This window comes from Ostrinia furnacalis, unplaced genomic scaffold, assembly GCF_004193835.3.
Source record: "Ostrinia furnacalis isolate ACB-3 unplaced genomic scaffold, ASM419383v2 OfSCF4140, whole genome shotgun sequence".
Classification (NCBI taxonomy): Eukaryota; Metazoa; Arthropoda; class Insecta; order Lepidoptera; family Crambidae; genus Ostrinia; species Ostrinia furnacalis.
In genome coordinates, this window is record NW_021134379.1 from 176,538 (window position 1) to 194,755 (window position 18,218).

At 36.7% G+C, this 18,218-nt stretch overlaps 2 protein-coding genes across 2 annotated transcripts in view; both read left to right on the top strand.

Annotated features, from left to right (window-relative positions):
• Positions 1-18,218, top strand: part of LOC114358891 (probable cationic amino acid transporter) — a 142,672-nt gene that overhangs the window by 92,228 nt on the left and 32,226 nt on the right. The window contains exons 5-6 of the mRNA XM_028313052.1: positions 8,667-8,794; positions 12,849-12,951. Of these exons, the coding sequence (XP_028168853.1) occupies positions 8,667-8,794; positions 12,849-12,951 (231 nt within the window). The remainder of the gene's footprint in view (positions 1-8,666; positions 8,795-12,848; positions 12,952-18,218) is intronic.
• Positions 1,868-8,061, top strand: LOC114358890 (uncharacterized). The gene is made up of 2 exons (XM_028313051.1): positions 1,868-2,301; positions 6,172-8,061. Exons 1-2 carry the CDS (start codon positions 2,282-2,284, stop codon positions 7,892-7,894), a joined length of 1,743 nt encoding a protein of 580 aa, XP_028168852.1. The 5' UTR covers positions 1,868-2,281; the 3' UTR covers positions 7,895-8,061.

The window sequence follows — 18,218 nt, forward strand, 5'->3', positions numbered from 1 at the left end:
ATCAGTAATCAAGTCTCTGATTGCTACAGCACTAACAGCGACTGATTCTCACGCCTCGTGTCATGTCATGGGTTAGTGATCCGCCATTGTTCTAAGCTAATGAAAATACCTACCTATCATGATAGGATTAGTGTGCAGAGAACAGATATGATGACGATATGTTATATTTATTTATTAGGTACACCAACGATAGGTACAACAATACACAATATGTTAAAAAATACGCAAAATATTAGGCTAATTGCACTATCAAGAAATATAAGTTGCTACTTAGCGTAAATGATGTTATTATAAGTTAAATTTTTATGATAAAGAGTCGGTTGCTGTAGCCTTGAATTTGGGTAGGGACATGAAATGCACGTCCAGGGGACCACTACATTTATTGTACACCTTACAGATCCGACATATAGGAGAGTTGGCTCCTAGAACAGTTTTTCGAAAGGGGCGGGAGAGAGGTTCAGTGGGTTTACGTGGTATTCGTAATGGTACTTTGAAGTTAAACTTCGCTAGCAAGGTTGGACTACGCATAAAAGTATATGTTTAATGCGTATGCGGATATCTTTTAACTGAAGAATAAACTTGTCATTTGGACATTTATTTCCCATACTTAAACTGTCAATGTACCAAACTTATCCTTTAGTTAAAAGTTATAGGACGATGGAAAAATCAGCCCTAATCGAATAATAAGTTGGTAACATTATTCGGAAAAGATTTTATCTTCATGTATACGAGAACGACTGGACCGATTTTCATGGTTCTTGATTTCTTGTCTCTATCCCGAATAGCAGAATTTTACAACATTGGAAAATTGACGAAAAAATAAAATAAAAGAAAAACATATTGTTAAATACAGACCTAAAGCCTAAAGCTACCCGTGCGAGGCGAGGGCGGGCCGCTAAAACTTTTATAAATGTTTCTCTATTGACCCATAGAGTCATAAAACTCCGTCATGGTCAAGGAAAATCGTTTTTTCTACGATCACCTTGAAATGGACGTATTGCGTAATAGTGCCTGTAATGTAAAAATAACGTACAAAAGTTTCAGCTTTCCTCGGCATCAGTTTATGAAAGGACTAGCTTTCCGCCCGCGGCTTCGCGTGGTATTTTGTCTGTCACAGAAAAACTTTATCGCGCGCGTCCCTGTTTCAAAAACCGGGATAAAAACTATCCTATGTCCTTTCCCGGGACTCAAACTATCCCTAAGTATACCAAATTTCATCGTAGTTTAGGCGTGAAAGCAAGACAGACAGACAGAGTTACTTTCGCATTTATAATATTAGATATAGATAGTATAGAAGTATAGATTTATTGGCCGATGGCGACACTGTTCACGGTGATCGAACATGTGGTCTACCCGACTAATCGTTTATCGGTGAATTTCAAAACTACCCGCAATTTTGTTTATCAGGGTTACTGTATAATATAGGTAGCTTACAATAGGCCTATGCCTACCCACTGGAAATCACAATGTATTTTGGCGTAACTTTAATGGTAATATTATTATAGAGAAAACGTATTTTCTCTTTGTTAAAAACATGTTTTTCAAGAAGCTTATACAAATTTTTGATTACCCTCAGGGTTAAAACTTTCTAGTTACAAGAAAATATACTTTTACACTAGTTGCAATAAATAAAGCCTCGTTCACACTTATTACTTTAAGACGACTCTTGGCTAGTGAGACGTTTATTCGTTTTTTAGGTCACAGGCAGAAATTCCGAGCTTTTTGCCATTCCAGAGTAATATTTGTATTTGGCTGTGTCTAGGTCGGGGTGTAGTTTCACACTCCAAACTAAAAAAAGTATTCGCCAGTTGAAACCTCAGTGGGAAAATATTTTGTGATTTGCCGAATTTTAGTTTGTGTAGATAGTTATGCATCCGTCAGCTCCCTCTGCTCTAGACTAAACAAGATAAGTCATCACTTTCCACTCTACAGTGTAAGCATTCGTAGAATTGTTATTCACATAAGAGATGTGTCAGCAGAACTAAATTGTAAACACCGTACTGGACGACTGCGATCGGCCACAATATTAAATCATTATTAAATCGCCTCCAACTCGGCGAGGACGTGATCACTTAGTTTAATTAAATATAATCCTTTTTAAAAAGCTTCCACCCCGCTCCCGAAATCTGACTGGCGCAGCCGTTCGGATTTATTGCTGCAAGTTTTCCTAAAGTTTACGCGATTGGTGTCAAAATCCGCCGTTTAAATTCGTGATACTACGGGAAACTAATAAATCCGCCGAACCAAATAAATTTGTCATCGAAGTACGGGTGGAACGAGTATGCAGAGAACGGTCGGTTGGTGAGTAGAACTTTTCGCCAATCCTTCCACTCCTTATCCTCTGTGTATTTTTCATGCTTTTTAAATCGTAGGGAAATATTGCTACTCCGGGATAGAACTTCTCCCAGGGTATCGCATTTTGTGTTTTCGTCATAAAACTTTATCGTTAACACTTTTCGTTTAGATTTAAGTGAATTAAATATTGAAACAAAGTAAAGAAAATAAATTGAAATAAAGTAAATAAATTGAAATAAAGTAAATAAAGTGAAATAAAGTAAATAAATTGAATATTGAATTAAATTAAATAAGTTTATTGTGTAAAGTAAAAATTATTAAAGTTGTTAAGTTAATTGTCTCTCGAAATTGAACAATTAAATTAAGAACCACTCTTATTTTTACTGTGTATTTTTACTGTGTATTTTTATTGTGTATTTTATTGTGTATTTTATTGTGTGTTTTACACGGTAATCACTACGTGTATTTTAATTGTGAATATTGTGTAAAGTACTGTTACAAATTCTGACTGGCGCATATCAATTTAATAAATTTAAATTCAGTAAAAATGGCTTCACCACAAATCGAATCCGTACAAATCACGCCAATACCCAACGAGATGCTCAGATTAATTCCATTTTTTAATGGTGACAAAAAACATCTAAATTTGTTCCTTAAAAAATGTGAGTATGTTATATCGAGATATAGAGGTGGGGTTGAGCAAGATTTATACGTGTACCACGCTATCACTAGCCGCCTTACAGAAAATGCAGCAGCACTGTTATCAGAACAAGAAAATTTAACAAACTGGTCGGAACTTAAGGAAATTCTGACACAACATTTTGGAGACCCGCGTAGTGAGGCATGTATTAATATCGAATTAGAATCACTAAAAATCAGATCGAATGAATCGTACACAGACTTTTGCAACCGCGTGCAATCAACCAGGTCAATGCTTATATCCAAAGTAAACACCATAGCAGACGAGTCAATCCGTCACGCCAAAATCACCATATACAACAACACCGCGTTAAACGTGTTTCTCTATAATTTACCAGAAAACCTTGTGCGCATTGTGAGACTAAAGGCACCGTCCACTTTGGAAGCCGCCCTCTCGATTGTGCTCGAGGAAGTAAACTTTATGGACCAATATAACATGCGAAGCAAAATGCATTCGCAACCCAAACCTAACAATTCGTTTACGCCAACTCAACAGAAATTTTCAGGCAATCAGCCTCATTTTGTCAGCTCTAATGCTTTCAAACCGATAATTCCTCCACAATTTAAATTTGGCCTTCCGCCTAATCAAGGCTACAAACCCTTCCAGCAATATGGAAATAAACCTTTACAACAATTCGGCTATTTCAAGCCTCCGCATCAACCAGGTTTCAGGCCGCCGCAGCAGTTCGGCTACAGGCCTCCACAGCAGTTCGGATATAGACCGCCCCAGCAATTTGGCTATAGACATCCTCCTCAGCAATTCGGTTACAAACCGCCTCAATTCGGCTATAAGCCACAGTTCGGTGCTCAGCAAGCCCAACAAGTCCAGCCGCCACGTATGCAGCTGACCGACGTGTCTATGCGTACGGCTACAAAACCAAACAATGTAAATGAAACAAACTTAAATGATCTGAACTACGACGAAGCAGAACAGTCGTATTACGATCAATATTATTGTGAATACCCTATAGACGAATATAATAACATGTACAGCGAACAGTATTACCCTGATTTCGAGGAAACTCCCGAGGAAACCCAGGAAACTGAATTCCAACAGGATTTTCACGAAACAGCCTCCATCAAAGAACAGAACAGATAAACATTAATTGCGATCCGGAATTAACATTACCATATATTTACCTACCGGAACTGGATGCTCGCATGATGATCGACACTGGCAGCATGCGTTCGTTCTTCAGTCCGCGTATTGGCTATCAGTATTTCAGTAAATTCATAAAAAATGAACCATTCCAAGTTGTGAGTACACACGCGTCAAGTACGCACAACAAAACCATAGAAATTCCCCTTTTTCCAACTTTTAAATGCAGAAAATATCACAAATTTTATTTATATGACGTACACAAATGGTACGATGGTGTAATTGGACAAGATTTATTAGAACAATTGGAAGCATTAATCGACATTAAAAATAGAGTCCTCAGAACTAAAACTGCATGCATTCCAATCATTTTAAATTACAAAAAATTCACAGACAACGTTAGAATGCCTAGTGCAACCGCTAATTACCGTAATGAATCAATCAATAAACAAAACACAAACGCAGACGCGTTATCCCGCATAAAAGTAAATGCTCTCGATTCAGATAATCAGTCCATGAAAGTAAATGTTAGCAAAAAGGAAAAACGTATTCAAAAACATGTTGATAAAGTAGTAAAGAAAATAGAAAAATTATCATCAGGAAGTACAATAGTAATTTCCGACTCTACATCCTCAGAAGGAAGTAGACAATTAGGTTCAGAATATCCGATTCCGTCGTCAAATAATTCAGACTGTGTCGATGAACAATCAAATAACTCACAAACTATTCATTCCGCAAAAGATACCGAATCACAAGGCATCCCAATCTTAAACGAAGCAATCGATAACAAACCTAATCAAATATTAGTCTTTGAACGATTCGATAATGAACTTTCAGTCAAAAACCTTTCGCGCGATAAACAAAAGGTTCTTGAAGTACATTTACCTGATAATAATGCAGAATTAGTAAAACAGTTTTTAAAAGAATATATCAAACCTAAAACAAAGTATTTCATTTATTTTGAATCAGATCAACTTAGACGAATTTTCACAGACGTAATTATTAAACTTTTTAAGAAAGATGTAGTTCAGTTTTACGAGTGTACAGAACGGGTAAATTACATAGAAGACGAGGGTGAACAAAAAGCAATAGTTATCCAATACCATGAAGGAAAAACATGCCACCGTGGTATTAAGGAAACATTGATTAGAATTCGTAGAAATCATTTTTGGCCTAACATGCAACAAACAGTTTCCGCAATCATTAACGCTTGCGAAGCCTGCCGTAAAATGAAATACGATAGGAAACCCATAAAACCATTTTTACAATTAACTAAAACTCAAGATTCCCCATTTCAGGAAATTTTCATTGATCTCTTCAGTATTGAAGGAATCACATATTTAACCCTAATTGACGCCTTCAGCAAATTAGGACAAGCAATAGAGATACCTAGCAAATCAACATCAGACGTTACTAGAGCACTTATGAAATATTTCTCATTCTACGGAATTCCAAAACGTATAAGCTCAGATCCAGGAACCGAATTTAATAACGAACTCATGAAAGAATTTCTAAATTTACATAAAGTTGAACTTCACATCGGAACCCCAAATAACCCTAATTCTATGGGACTTATCGAACGCTTTCACTCGACAATTATAGAGATCTATAGATTGGCTAAATACGAAAGACGATGTACAGATGCCGCATCAGTTATGACATATTCAGTAATGGCATATAACCACACCATCCACTCTGTAACTGAGTTAACACCATTTGAGGTAGTTTTTGGTCATACAGATTCAGACAGTCCATTTAGAATCAATTTCGAAAAGCAATATTATCAGCAATTAGTTCAAGATCATGCGAAACGTACAAAGCACTTATATAAATACATAGCTCAGAAAACGACAGCCAAAAAGGAAACCATTAGGGAAAAGAAAGGTGGTGAAACAGATATAGAGTTTTCCGAAGGAAACATAATATTTGCAAAAGACGTAAATAAGCGTAAAAGCAAAGACAAACCACGTTATGTAAAAGCAAAGGTTGTAGGCAAAGCCAAGCGAAACATCTTACCAATTAAAGTAGGTGATAGGACTACCAAAGTGCCTATTAAAAACATAAAACGCCCTCCGCAGGTGGTGCCTTCTGCTGATGATAGGGACGCAGGCGCTGGCCCTTCAACTGCAACCAATTAAAGATAATCCAGGCATTCTACCGGTAAAACAAGGACAAGCATTTTTGCAAACAGATTTTTGGACAATTATTAAAGTAATCAACTTAAAAGGAATTTACTCCGATCTTGTTAGTTTAACCCATAGTTACAGGCAATTAGACACTTTAATCGATTATAACAATCCATATTATCATGAATTTATCAATAATAAATATCACACTGATTTCATCCGCGACATAACATTAGAAAAATACAGGCAATTAGTACCACAGCAACGCTATAAGCGAGGCCTTATTAATCCATTAGGATCTCTTATAAAGTTAATTACAGGAAACCTTGACCACGATGATGCACTTAAATATGATAAGTTGACTTCTCAATTGAGTAATAATCAAGTTATAATATCTAAGAAAATTACCCTGGTCTCAAAAATGTTCGACAGTTTCATAAATATTTCAGAGCAAATAAATAACAACTCTATTATTATTGATGAACGCTTGAAACGAGTTGAAAGCCTATTGCAAAACATAACGTCCACACAAAACGATTGGACTTTTTCTACATACATACTAGGAGTGTATAACATATTCATAAGTAGTTTCCGTACAATATTTATAAGATTAAGTGAAATAGAAACAGCATTAGCATTAAGTAGAGTATCCATTTTACACCAAGCAATTGTAAACTCTACAGAATTATTGTATCATTTAAAGTTAATTTCAAACTCTGCCAATTTAGTTTACCAGCCTACGGAAAGTAATTTGTTAAATTTAGAAGAAACTATTTGTGTAAAATCTTATATGAAACAGGATCAGATAACATTTATTTTAGAAATACCATTGATAGATAATTATACTTACAATTATTATAAGATATACTCACTTCCTATATTCCAAGAATCCCAAAACGTTACGCTTTCCATTTTCCCCAAATTTCCTTACCTTTTGGCGAAGGGTTTGAAATACTTACCGATCGTAACACCGTGTCGCCCGCTTGCCGCCGGCGATCGCTTCCTGTGCTCTACGGACAACCAGGCTCTACATAACGAGCCTACCTGCGTGGAACAGCTGATGAGGTTCAGTAAGGACCTTACCTCCTGCAAGCAGCACCAGATCCAGCTGGAAGAAGTAAAACTCCAGCAGCTCAACGCGAACAACTGGATTCTGTACAGCAGACTGAAAGGCACGCTGACCAAACACTGCGACAGCGAAGTCAGTAAGCAGTCAGTCTTCGGCACGTACATCATCACCATCGATGAGCCCTGTGACCTGGAAATCCATGGCCTGCAGATCCACCATCGACTCTACATTTCATCAGACGCCGTAGAACACGTACCGGTGATTCACCTACCCGAGCTACCTGTAAACGCAACGCTATCCGGTGCACGCGCACTCAATATGCATGGAATCAATTTGGATGAAATCAAATACATGTCGTACGCCCTGAAACACAGTGCAGCAATCAGTGCTAGTGAAAATGAAACAGACACTTCTTATTTTACATACTTTACATTTGTATTAGTTTTGATTCTTTTTATGTTAATTGTGTTAATTGCCTTCCGCAAACATGTAAAAATTTTATGTAAACGAAATTATCGGAATACTCATAAAAATGAAACTTCCGATAATTTCTCACTTAGGGAGGGAGGAGTTATGCATCCGTCAGCTCCCTCTGCTCTAGACTAAACAAGATAAGTCATCACTTTCCACTCTACAGTGTAAGCATTCGTAGAATTGTTATTCACATAAGAGATGTGTCAGCAGAACTAAATTGTAAACACCGTACTGGACGACTGCGATCGGCCACAATATTAAATCATTATTAAATCGCCTCCAACTCGGCGAGGACGTGATCACTTAGTTTAATTAAATATAATCCTTTTTAAAAAGCTTCCACCCCGCTCCCGAAATCTGACTAGATATTGTTATTATGTTTAAAATACGAGTTACAGCCATCTTACAGCTTACATTGTGAACTTTCACATTTTAACGAGTTTTTTTTACAAAAAAGTAATAGGTAAATATCTATTTATATTTTTCTTGTAATCACTTTCATGTGTGTTTACTATCATCCGTGAAATGGGCTTTGTTTTAAAAAACCACACCCTGTATAGTTATTGTGTTTTTCCATGGCAGTGGGACAAGTACTATAGTCTGGTCCGGGAGCACGTAGAATTTTGTCCAATGACCCCAAGCTACCCATCCTTATCGCTCGCGCGTAATTATACTGCTGTCGCGACTGTGGGACGGGCGCCCGCAGTGAGTGTGCGAGCGTTAGTATAGACTTGCTTGCTTATATCGTTGGTTTGACAAGAACAATAAAATTCATGACGATCGGTCAAAAGAGTGATGCAGGTTATGGCGCGAGACAGCTGATCTCCCTTGCCATTTTGTCCCTGTGTAAGACAAGAACAATGCTTAAATTGTAATGTATGAAAATCGTTGTTTTTTTTCGCAGGCGCATGCTACGCCGAGTTCGGCGTTCGAGTCCCAAACACGACGGGCTCGGCATACATGTACTCTTACGTCACCGTCGGCGAGTTCGTCGCTTTCGTCATCGGATGGAATATGGTTCTGGAATATCTGGTAAGTAAATAAATGTGTAAATAGAAAGATGTGAACTCAGCTAGAACATCATAGGTTGCAGGTTCTATCTCCGAACAAAGCTAACTTGAAAATATCTCTTTGTTTGGTAATTTTCTAGGTTTAAATCAGTTTGGTACAGTCTAAAGTAAATTTATTTATTTATTTATTAGGCACAGCTACAGAGAACAAACAATAATAGTACATTTGACACAACGACATAACAATATGAGACTATAATTATATTGTTATAGCAAAATAACACTTAAGAATAAGAATAAGAATATTTTTATTGATGTAATACACTGTAACATTTTGTATTGAAACCCTGGCTCCTAAACTAGTGTAAACTGTATTTCAGGAGCCAGTGTCTTCCCAATAGGTGAATACAGACAGTTGTTTATATCCCTTAACCCATTTAGACCTACCGTACCCTATGTGGTACGGTATCTTTTTGAAAATATTTTGAAGTACCAAACTGTTGTTGTTTTGTAAAAATGACTGTAACAGTAAGCTTAAAGTGATTATTTTACATAAAAATATTTAAAAATACGTTTTGACAAGTGGTTTCGGAAATATTTTTGAAATTCCACGACAGAAAACAAAAAAAATATTTACAATGTATTCAAGAAGACATATTTCATATTATTTATAGTAAATAATAATATTTATCAATTTTCTTTCAAAAATAGAGTGTAATAGATATCATGACTACAAAAAAAATTTTTTTTAGATTATTTTTATACGGTTTTTTCTAGTCTAAAATACGTGTACCATATAAGGTACAGTAGGTCTATGCATAAGCAAATCATGCGAGAAAATAAAATTTATTTTTTATTATTTTTCTTTGTTTAGGCTATTGATGTTTCACTATATTGCCACCACTCTTGAAAAATTTGATAATTTCAGCAAACATAAAGCAATATTGGTATTTTTCTACTGTTGTCTTGTTAGATGACCACTAATGACGATCAGAGTGACGAAGATTCAGGCGATAAAGATAGTGTTGATGTAAATAATTAGTGTGGTATAGTGTGTGTGATGTGGTGTGGAGTGTATGTAAGTGTATAGGTATAGATTAGTATGTGTGTGTTGTTATTGATATCTAGCGCAAGGGTATTAGTAAATCTTCAATATCATGTGGATCACACTGTAGTAGATATTTAGCAACTAAGTTTTTATATGTATTATTGTTTATACTTCCGTCAATCTTAAGTTTGGTGTTAATTTTAGAATAGAGCTTTGGTGCCAGGTAATTAAAGAACCTCTGGGCATGCCGGCTTTTGACTCTAGGCCTCAAACAGCGATTATTCCTCTTTGTTGTGTTACACTGAGGTATGGCAGTAGTTCGATGCCATCTACGTACACACTGGTAAACGAACAGTTTGCGCACTGTTAGTACCCCAGCTTTTTCATATAACAAGACTGTGGGGTGCCGCTTCGGAAGAAACAGTAGGACTTTCAACACTGCTCTTTGTTTGCACTGTTCTTTTTTCACTTATCATAATTATTTTGAACGTATAAATAACATGCCGCAAGGCGCAACATTTAGCTTGATATGATATTCGTTGGAATACTGTACAATTTAAGTTAGAATTCAGATTTTTCATTCTCCGTTCAGATTTTTAACTTAAATTATTGGATAATTTAAGTTAAAAATCTGAACGGAGCCTTACATATTTCAACAAAATTTCATCAAACTTATGAAGGTAAATGTTTAACCGACCTTTTCAACAACGGATCTCCATTAAAAGTTTAACTCAAGCCAGCTCCAACTAACGTAGAAAATAATGTTTTAATCGAATCAACAGATACGCCGCAACTCCGCAAGACAAATGGTTTTAAAAGTTCCATCGACAATGTAGAGACGATAGCTCATCAGACTGTACATTTTTGTTGGAAACTCAACCCTATTACAACTATTTAAGACCCCACAGTCCTTAGCTTGATGTACATGATAAAGTCTTGGTAGTAGCTGTGACTGTAAGCCTTGTTTTCTTTCGAATATGGTGTAAAATCCTGTGGCGGTAAATCAATGCTCACCCGAGAAGATGCCTTTAAACTGAACGCTTAACTAACATCCTTGCATTAGTTATACAACTGAGCAGATGCACAGGGTGTAAACTAGACAGCTATTGGGTTATTCACCAACTCGATACAAAAGACTGGTGCAACTCAAAATTTGACACTTTTCTGGACACGCCAAGAATTTAACGAAAACATAAAAGTGATTTACCTAATTCATGTGAAAATCTGTGATAAGTACTAATTTTGAGTTTCACAAAATTGTCCAGTCATGTGTCCAGTGTCATGTGTCGAGTTGGTGAATAAACCACATTTTTCATCCTTGAAACTTTTTCCTTTAATTGCGTGGTTCCATCAGAGTACAATAGAATCACCCACACCTGGATTTTTTAGAGCCTTGTATGGCTAGCGTGGGCAGCGAATGCCAAATCCTCCATTTACCTCAGTAAATTGAAAGCACCTTGTTTTTTTGAGGTGACTAAATGACATAATGATGAAAACATCTAAATTCAACGACTTGATAACGAGACTCAAAATGCTTAAATAATAGTCTACTTAATTCATATCATAAATTGTTTTCTGAGCTATTTAAACAAATACTGTTTTTTCTTCTATCAAATGTTTTGATTTTCATACAGATGAAAATGTTTTCAGTGGCAAATATCAATGTAAAAAGCGACCAAACATTTTGTAGAAAAATAAAACCCAAAGCTATTTTTAACTTCAATCAAAACCTTCACCTTGTGTAAGTACCGTGTTGTACCCTAAAAGCTAAATTAATTATGAATGGGTTAACTTCCCACTTTCCCACTTCACTCACCGGTATTGTACAACGGTACATCAAGCTAAATACTGTAACACGTGAATACGTTATAGGTACTTGTAATAAGTTTATTTTGTTACAAGAATGTTACTGATATAGCTATTGACTATTGTTAACTTTGAATATACTTCGTGCATGCACGTTCGTGCATTTGTATCAGTGAATGTAATGAGTATGAACTTGAAATGCGGTAATGTAAAAACCTGCAGTCTCTTTGAATGACGATAAGAAACAATCTTATGCAACTAAGTTATATTTGTTTTATATTAAAATGGTGCCATCACAGCCCGACCATCTTTGGAGAGTAGTCGTAATAGGGATGTTTTCTGGGCAGAAAAGCAAGAGTTTGAATTAGTCCGTCGGTTAACTGATCAAAAAATACTGGACACGTATTTTACACTTTTTCTGCGATTGGCCATTTAAACACTATTAATTTATTCGTTAAAGAAAAATAGATATTTTGTTTATTTTAAAATTGGTAGAGCACATTCTGAATCTTGTTTGTACAGAGGCAAATTCGTCTCAAAAGCAAAAACAAATCCATCTCAATTATAATTTATTAGTGTTGACGTCTGTCTAATTTATCATTGAAATTACTATAAATCTTTTAATTTACCAATCCGCTTTTCCCTTTTAATCCTCTAAGGACGACGGCATAAATGTCACAAGTTATTATTACAAAATACATTAATAATTTCTTATCCTTGGTATATTCTTTGTCGATAGGAAGCTCAAAAGTAATATGTTTTTTTAAACAAACGACAGAAAATAACACTGATATTACATTTTATTAGGTACAACTTGAATTCTTATATTACCCTTTTGAAGGATTACCAATAAAGGATATTAAAAACAAATGCTATTGCTGAAACAAATATCCGAGATATCTCGAATAAAAATCCTTTTACAGTGAGCTCATGCGATGTTCTCGTATTTTATTTTTTAATCTGGCTATGACTGTTCATGTATTTTTATCTAAGAAGACTTCGTTATAAACTAAAAAGACAGTACCTTCGAGCATTTTGATGTAAAGGATGCTGTTGTAATGTTAAATAAAAACTTTTTGGTATTTTCTTTACAACACTTTTTGTGGTTGTACGATTTTCGAAAAAAGTAACGTGTGTTCTATCAATCAACATGAGATCACCCACAAAAACAAGCCGTATTGTCTATTGCATAAAGTTCTAATTCACGTTGTTTCTCACACAGATTGGAACGAGTGCTTGCGCTCGCGCATTGAGCGCTTGTTTCGACTCTCTGGTCGACGGCGCCATTGCTCGCGAATTCGCATCGGCTGTTGGCACTGTTTATGGTGAGTACTAAGAATAAGAACAAGAAAAACTTTATTTGACACAAAAGGAAAATAAAAAAAAACAGAACAAAGGGACTTAAAACTATACATGCATATTTTGTGTCAAAAAGGCGCCCGCTCAGCATTAGTCGGGTCACGCGTGCATGCACGCATGACGCTAGTTTTCAGTGGGTGCCTCTCCTCCAACCTACATTTTAAATTAAAAAAGAAAACGCTTTCAAAACATTGACATTGATATCATTCGTTGAAGCTATTCGATCCATGGACAGAAAAAAGTTCTGAACTAGCTCTGACATGACCTATTCCACCTCAATTAGCTTATAGTAGCAGTAATAGTAGCCCATGTATCTATATAATATGCACCACGGCAGTCTGAATACAGGTAGGTAGTACTCGTATTTAAAATATCAATAAAAGTTTGAAAACGGATCCATAGTTGGCGAGCGCCGATTTTTAATTAAAAATCTGTAACTTTAGTCACTGAATATTCATCTCTTTGACAAAAACTGTTTGTTTATTAAAACAACTGAGTTTATGGACCGGTTCGCTTTTGATAGTATTTCTCGTATGTTTTCTACTTAATTAAAGGCTTTATTACGGTTTCGCTTTGTATTTGATTTTGGCCGATTGTTATTTGAACTAGGTACAAAAAAAATTTCTGAAGTAGGTTTTTTTTGTTAAATCATTGTTTTATTTTCTAAAATTTCTGGCCTTTTAGGCTTTTGAGTAGGCCATTGTTTGGGAATAGTAATAAAATTACGTGTAGAACTTTGACCTAGGCTTATATGTTTTAGTAAAGGACTAGGTAGTTTTTGAAAAAGTTACATTTTTCAACCGAGACGTCAATTGTACCATAAAGGTGCCTTTTCAGAATTGTTACTTAGATTCCAAAAGAAAGACTGAAAAATTTCGAATGAACACAATGAATCGATAGAACATCCAATTGATAACCATCGACAATAAGCAAAACTTTAGCACCTTTTCTTTGAAAGTGAACAAATCACAAAATGGCTGAACAACTGCCTCAAAGAAACCACCGCTTTGGCATGCAACAAGTCTGGAGGGCCCTCGCCAGGAGAGCAGCTTCAACTTTGTCGTGGATTTGTTTAATGCTTTCTACTCGTATTTCATTCTTTGGAATCGGTTTGTGGTTTTGAATAAGTAGGAGTGGTTTTAAAATAATAGTTAAGCCCAGTAAATGAGAGTCATAGTATAGGTAAAATAATGAGAACACGTTGTTTTAATGCTAATTTAGTATTAGGTAAATTGTATTTTTCAATTGTCAAATCCATATTGTGAAGATTTTCATGCGTGTTTAGTAGTTTTCATGTAATATGAAGCTGGAAGACGTAGCGTTTGCAGGCTTCTTGCTAGGTGGACCGACGATTTGGTGAAGGTCGCGGGAATAGCCTGGATGCGGGCAGCGCAGGACCGTTCAATGTGGAAAACCTTGGGGGCTTTTGTCCAGCAGTGGACGTCATTTGGCTGAAACGAACGAACGAATGAGGCTGAAATTTCTGGTGAAGTCTATGTGCGTTTTATTTTCATTTTCTCAAAGATCAGCCATACAAAGACTAAAGGTCTAATACGGCTACTTTCTTAAGTCTTTCCTAAAAAATAATCTAGACCTTACAGCCAATATTCATGTACTATCGGCAACAGTGTTAACTGCCAATTGTCGATCATGCCGTCTCATTGTATCGCAAATAATCACCATTTTATGAGAGCGAGAGCAAACACGGATATGGATAGTTAACACTGTGACCATGTGTACATACTATGTAAGTGTAGTAAAGTCTCATTATATTTGTTGTTATAGTCAAATAAAAAATACAAAAGCAAAATTACAATTATTCCGTGCCATTATAACGTCACAGCGACCACTAGCAATTCCTTTGAAACAGAAACGACAGTGCATAATATCAACCACCACAATGGGTATTAGTTGAATTTCACATCAGCGCGCTCGCGATTCCTCACAAAGGGATTGCTAGACACGTTCGCGCAGTGTCATTTTCGTTGCACGCCTCTAAGTGGTCGTTACTTTTACCACTTCTCTACCATCTTCCATTTCTAAAGCTACTACGTCATATTTACTTGGTTTCGTAAGGAAATACTTAAAATAATATTCTAAGCTAAAGTTATAATAATGCATACGTTAATGAAAGAAGCGAAGCCACTTAGGCTTCTCACGGGTGCATAAATAATTAATTATTACTTAATGAAGCTTCCGGGGACTGAATATAGGAAATATTAAAGTGCACTGTTGAATAGTTTGAGGCAATTTTTTTCTAAAGGAGCGTATGATCCTTGTAAGCTTCTTGCTTTTACTTTAACAAACGTCAAAATTCTGTCAAACTGCATACAAAAAACATCGGTTAACGTTATTGTTACAGTGGAACTCAGATTGATATTTATTCCTAAGAATATAGTAATTAAGTACTTTATGCAAAGTGTAATTAATAGGGGATCTACTCGTACTTCTCGTAGTAGGTAATGCAAAATAGGAATTTCGTGATTGCCTGTCAAGCTTTACCAATGGTTCAAAAGCTATCTGCCATCTGAATACAGAATCTATGTATGTTCTCGTATGTTACAAGCATTTCCTCGAAGCTTGTCACTCAAGCTACAATTTGCAATAGCTTAAAAGCTATCTGCCATCACGGCTTTCAACTCTGACAGTCAACTACTGGCTTTCAGATCCCAATCCGAATCTGATATCCGACAGACAGTGCACTGTACTGGATTGACAGCTTGACTGTCTTTGTAATACAGTAGTTTGCAGTCGGTTCAATCATGGTTGTGAAAGCTTTGTTTACACGTTTCAATTAAAGGTGAGTATAGACTAGAGTAATACTTGTAACAGATCAACGAGCCGCTCTATAAAATGTTAAGCTTCGCGCATTCATCATCATCAACTCAGCCATAGGCCGTCCACTGCTGAACATAGGCCTCCCCCAATGCTTTCGATGTTGCCCGGTTGGTAGCGGCCTGCGTCTAGCGCCTTCCTGCTACCTTTATGATGTCGTCGGTCCACCTTGTGGGTGCGCGTGAGTGCTTCGGTCTATACACGCGCAGTGATCGCCATCACAGACGCGATCTGCACGCGTTGGTTTGGCTGAAGCTTTACAGTGTATCACCCTATCACGAACCAAACTTCGTAAATACCTGTATTGTGCCAATCGTAAGAACGAAGCTAACTAATTTTAAAATAAAAAAAATAAAAAAAATAATAATAATAATAAAAAAATTATCTTTTGAACATCTAATTATGAATTTCCGCAAAGTAACACCTGATACTATTAATTATCTCAAGTCGAGCAAAAAAGCGGCACGGCCGTACCATCCTTTTCTCGAAGCAATTCAGGCCATTTTCGACCCCCTGTAACTTCGTTGTGGATAAAACCAGAAGACTGAATTTTCAGTAACCATGCAGGCATTGTAAAGACACGGTATATTTTAAATTTCATTCAATTTGAACCAGTAGTTTAAGAATTATAACGGGTCAAAGTTTCTTAATTTTGTCACTCACTGACTGACTGACTCACCGATCATCAAAATTCTAAGGCACTTCTAGCAGACCTAGAAGCTTCAAATTTGGAATATGAGTAGTGTTTGGTGTATGAATCAAGGAAAAACTAAAATATTTGGGGGCACGGTAGTGCAACCGCCAAGTCGAGTAAAATTTTTCAATTTCGGTCCAGTTTTCTAGATACATAACTGCTGTCTACAAAATACAAAAAGAAATGAGATCCCATCAAAAACAATACTTGTCAAAAAAACCAAGTCTCGCAACTCAGTTGTTCTACGGTAAAAAGTTGTGAGATCCATGTAATACCAAGTCCGATTTCTTAAATAGCCGCGATCGTTCTAAAATAAGTCGATTATTTGATTCCCGAGAAGTCGTTGAAGAAGATTTACTTAATGAATGGCAAAAAAGATGGGATACGTCAGTCAAAGGACGTCACTTATATAAATTCTTCCCGAATGTACGCGAACGTCTAACTAGGCGATGGTTAGAAATCGACCATTGCTCGTCGCAGTTCCTCACGGGACATGGCAACTTTAAACATAAACTTCACGAATTCAAACTAGTTCCGTCTCCTTTTTGCGAGTGTTCCACTGATGATGTCAGTCATGAGCAGTCTGCCCATCATATCTTGTGGGAGTGTGATCTTTGGAAACATGAACGTGATATAATGCTTAATTCAATACAACATACATCTGTTTCCGCAATTTATTACACCGATCTTGTCGCGACAAGGAAAAATTTCCGTGCTTTTAAGCGATTTTGTGAAAAATATTATTGGCAGGTAGTTGCTAATTGCTCATAAGATAGGCCCCCTTAATTTAATCTATTGTCCGTGGTGCACAATCTTTTCTTAAAGGTTTTAAACCTTTGTTTGTCACCTGTCATCCGCTTTGCAATGGAGGGAAGTCGAACCTTAATTTCGAACTCCTCCTATGTTCTTCTGATTAATTTCGTTGCGGGTCCAATGACAGTTTAACTGTCTCCCGGGACAAACTTGACCTTCATTGGTTGGGTTTTTGTGGCGGTCAAGCTGTAGATCCTGGCTACACAGGAGTTGCAGTGGTGGGAACGAGAGGTGGGAATAGTCCCGTTTAATACCACAGTGGAGTATAATTACGCTGATATTACGGAAATACATTTTTGAAGCCGTTTCATTTCCCTCAATTTCTATAGAAACACAAGTTTTTACGGTAACATGCCGCTAATTAAAATCAAAATGCTTTTGCAAAGTTTCCAATTAATTATTATTTACAACTTGCATTCATTACATTTCATTTCGAGTTTTGATTGGAAACTGAAGTTGATTGAAGTTTTAACCAGTCTCATTACAATTTCAGATGGAACATTTTGAAATACATTTGACCGTAAAATTGTGAATTCCGTCAGATTATAATCTTACGTTAGATTAGAAGTTAGATTACTACCTTTTTTTTTTCATCGGGAAATGCTTTGCTCATACCCACTGGTCTATGGGGACAGCCAGTGGGTTATGTGGGACTCTCCACACCTACCCACTAAAGGCGGGGCCGCGAGTTATTGTCCTGGTTGGACATTCGTCCGCAGCTCCGCCTCAGGCTAGAGGCTCGCTCACGAGCAAGCCTCTCTGGCTTCGAGGGAACCCCCAGTCCCCTCCTCCAGTTGTTTTTATAGAGGTTTTCTCCTCGCGGCCCTGGTATAACTGGACCCCCGGCCCGCCGTAGCGGGTTACGGTCTGCTCTATGCCGCTGCTCGGTCA

What these genes read in the sequence shown, in the direction of transcription:
- LOC114358890 (XM_028313051.1), top strand. Translation starts at nt 2,282, where the DNA reads ATGCAGAGAACGGTCGGTTG. An exon ending in ATGCAGAGAACGGTCGGTTG is followed by an intron (nt 2,302 to 6,171) that starts GTGAGTAGAACT and finishes CGCCCTCCGCAG; the next exon opens with GTGGTGCCTTCTGCTGATGA.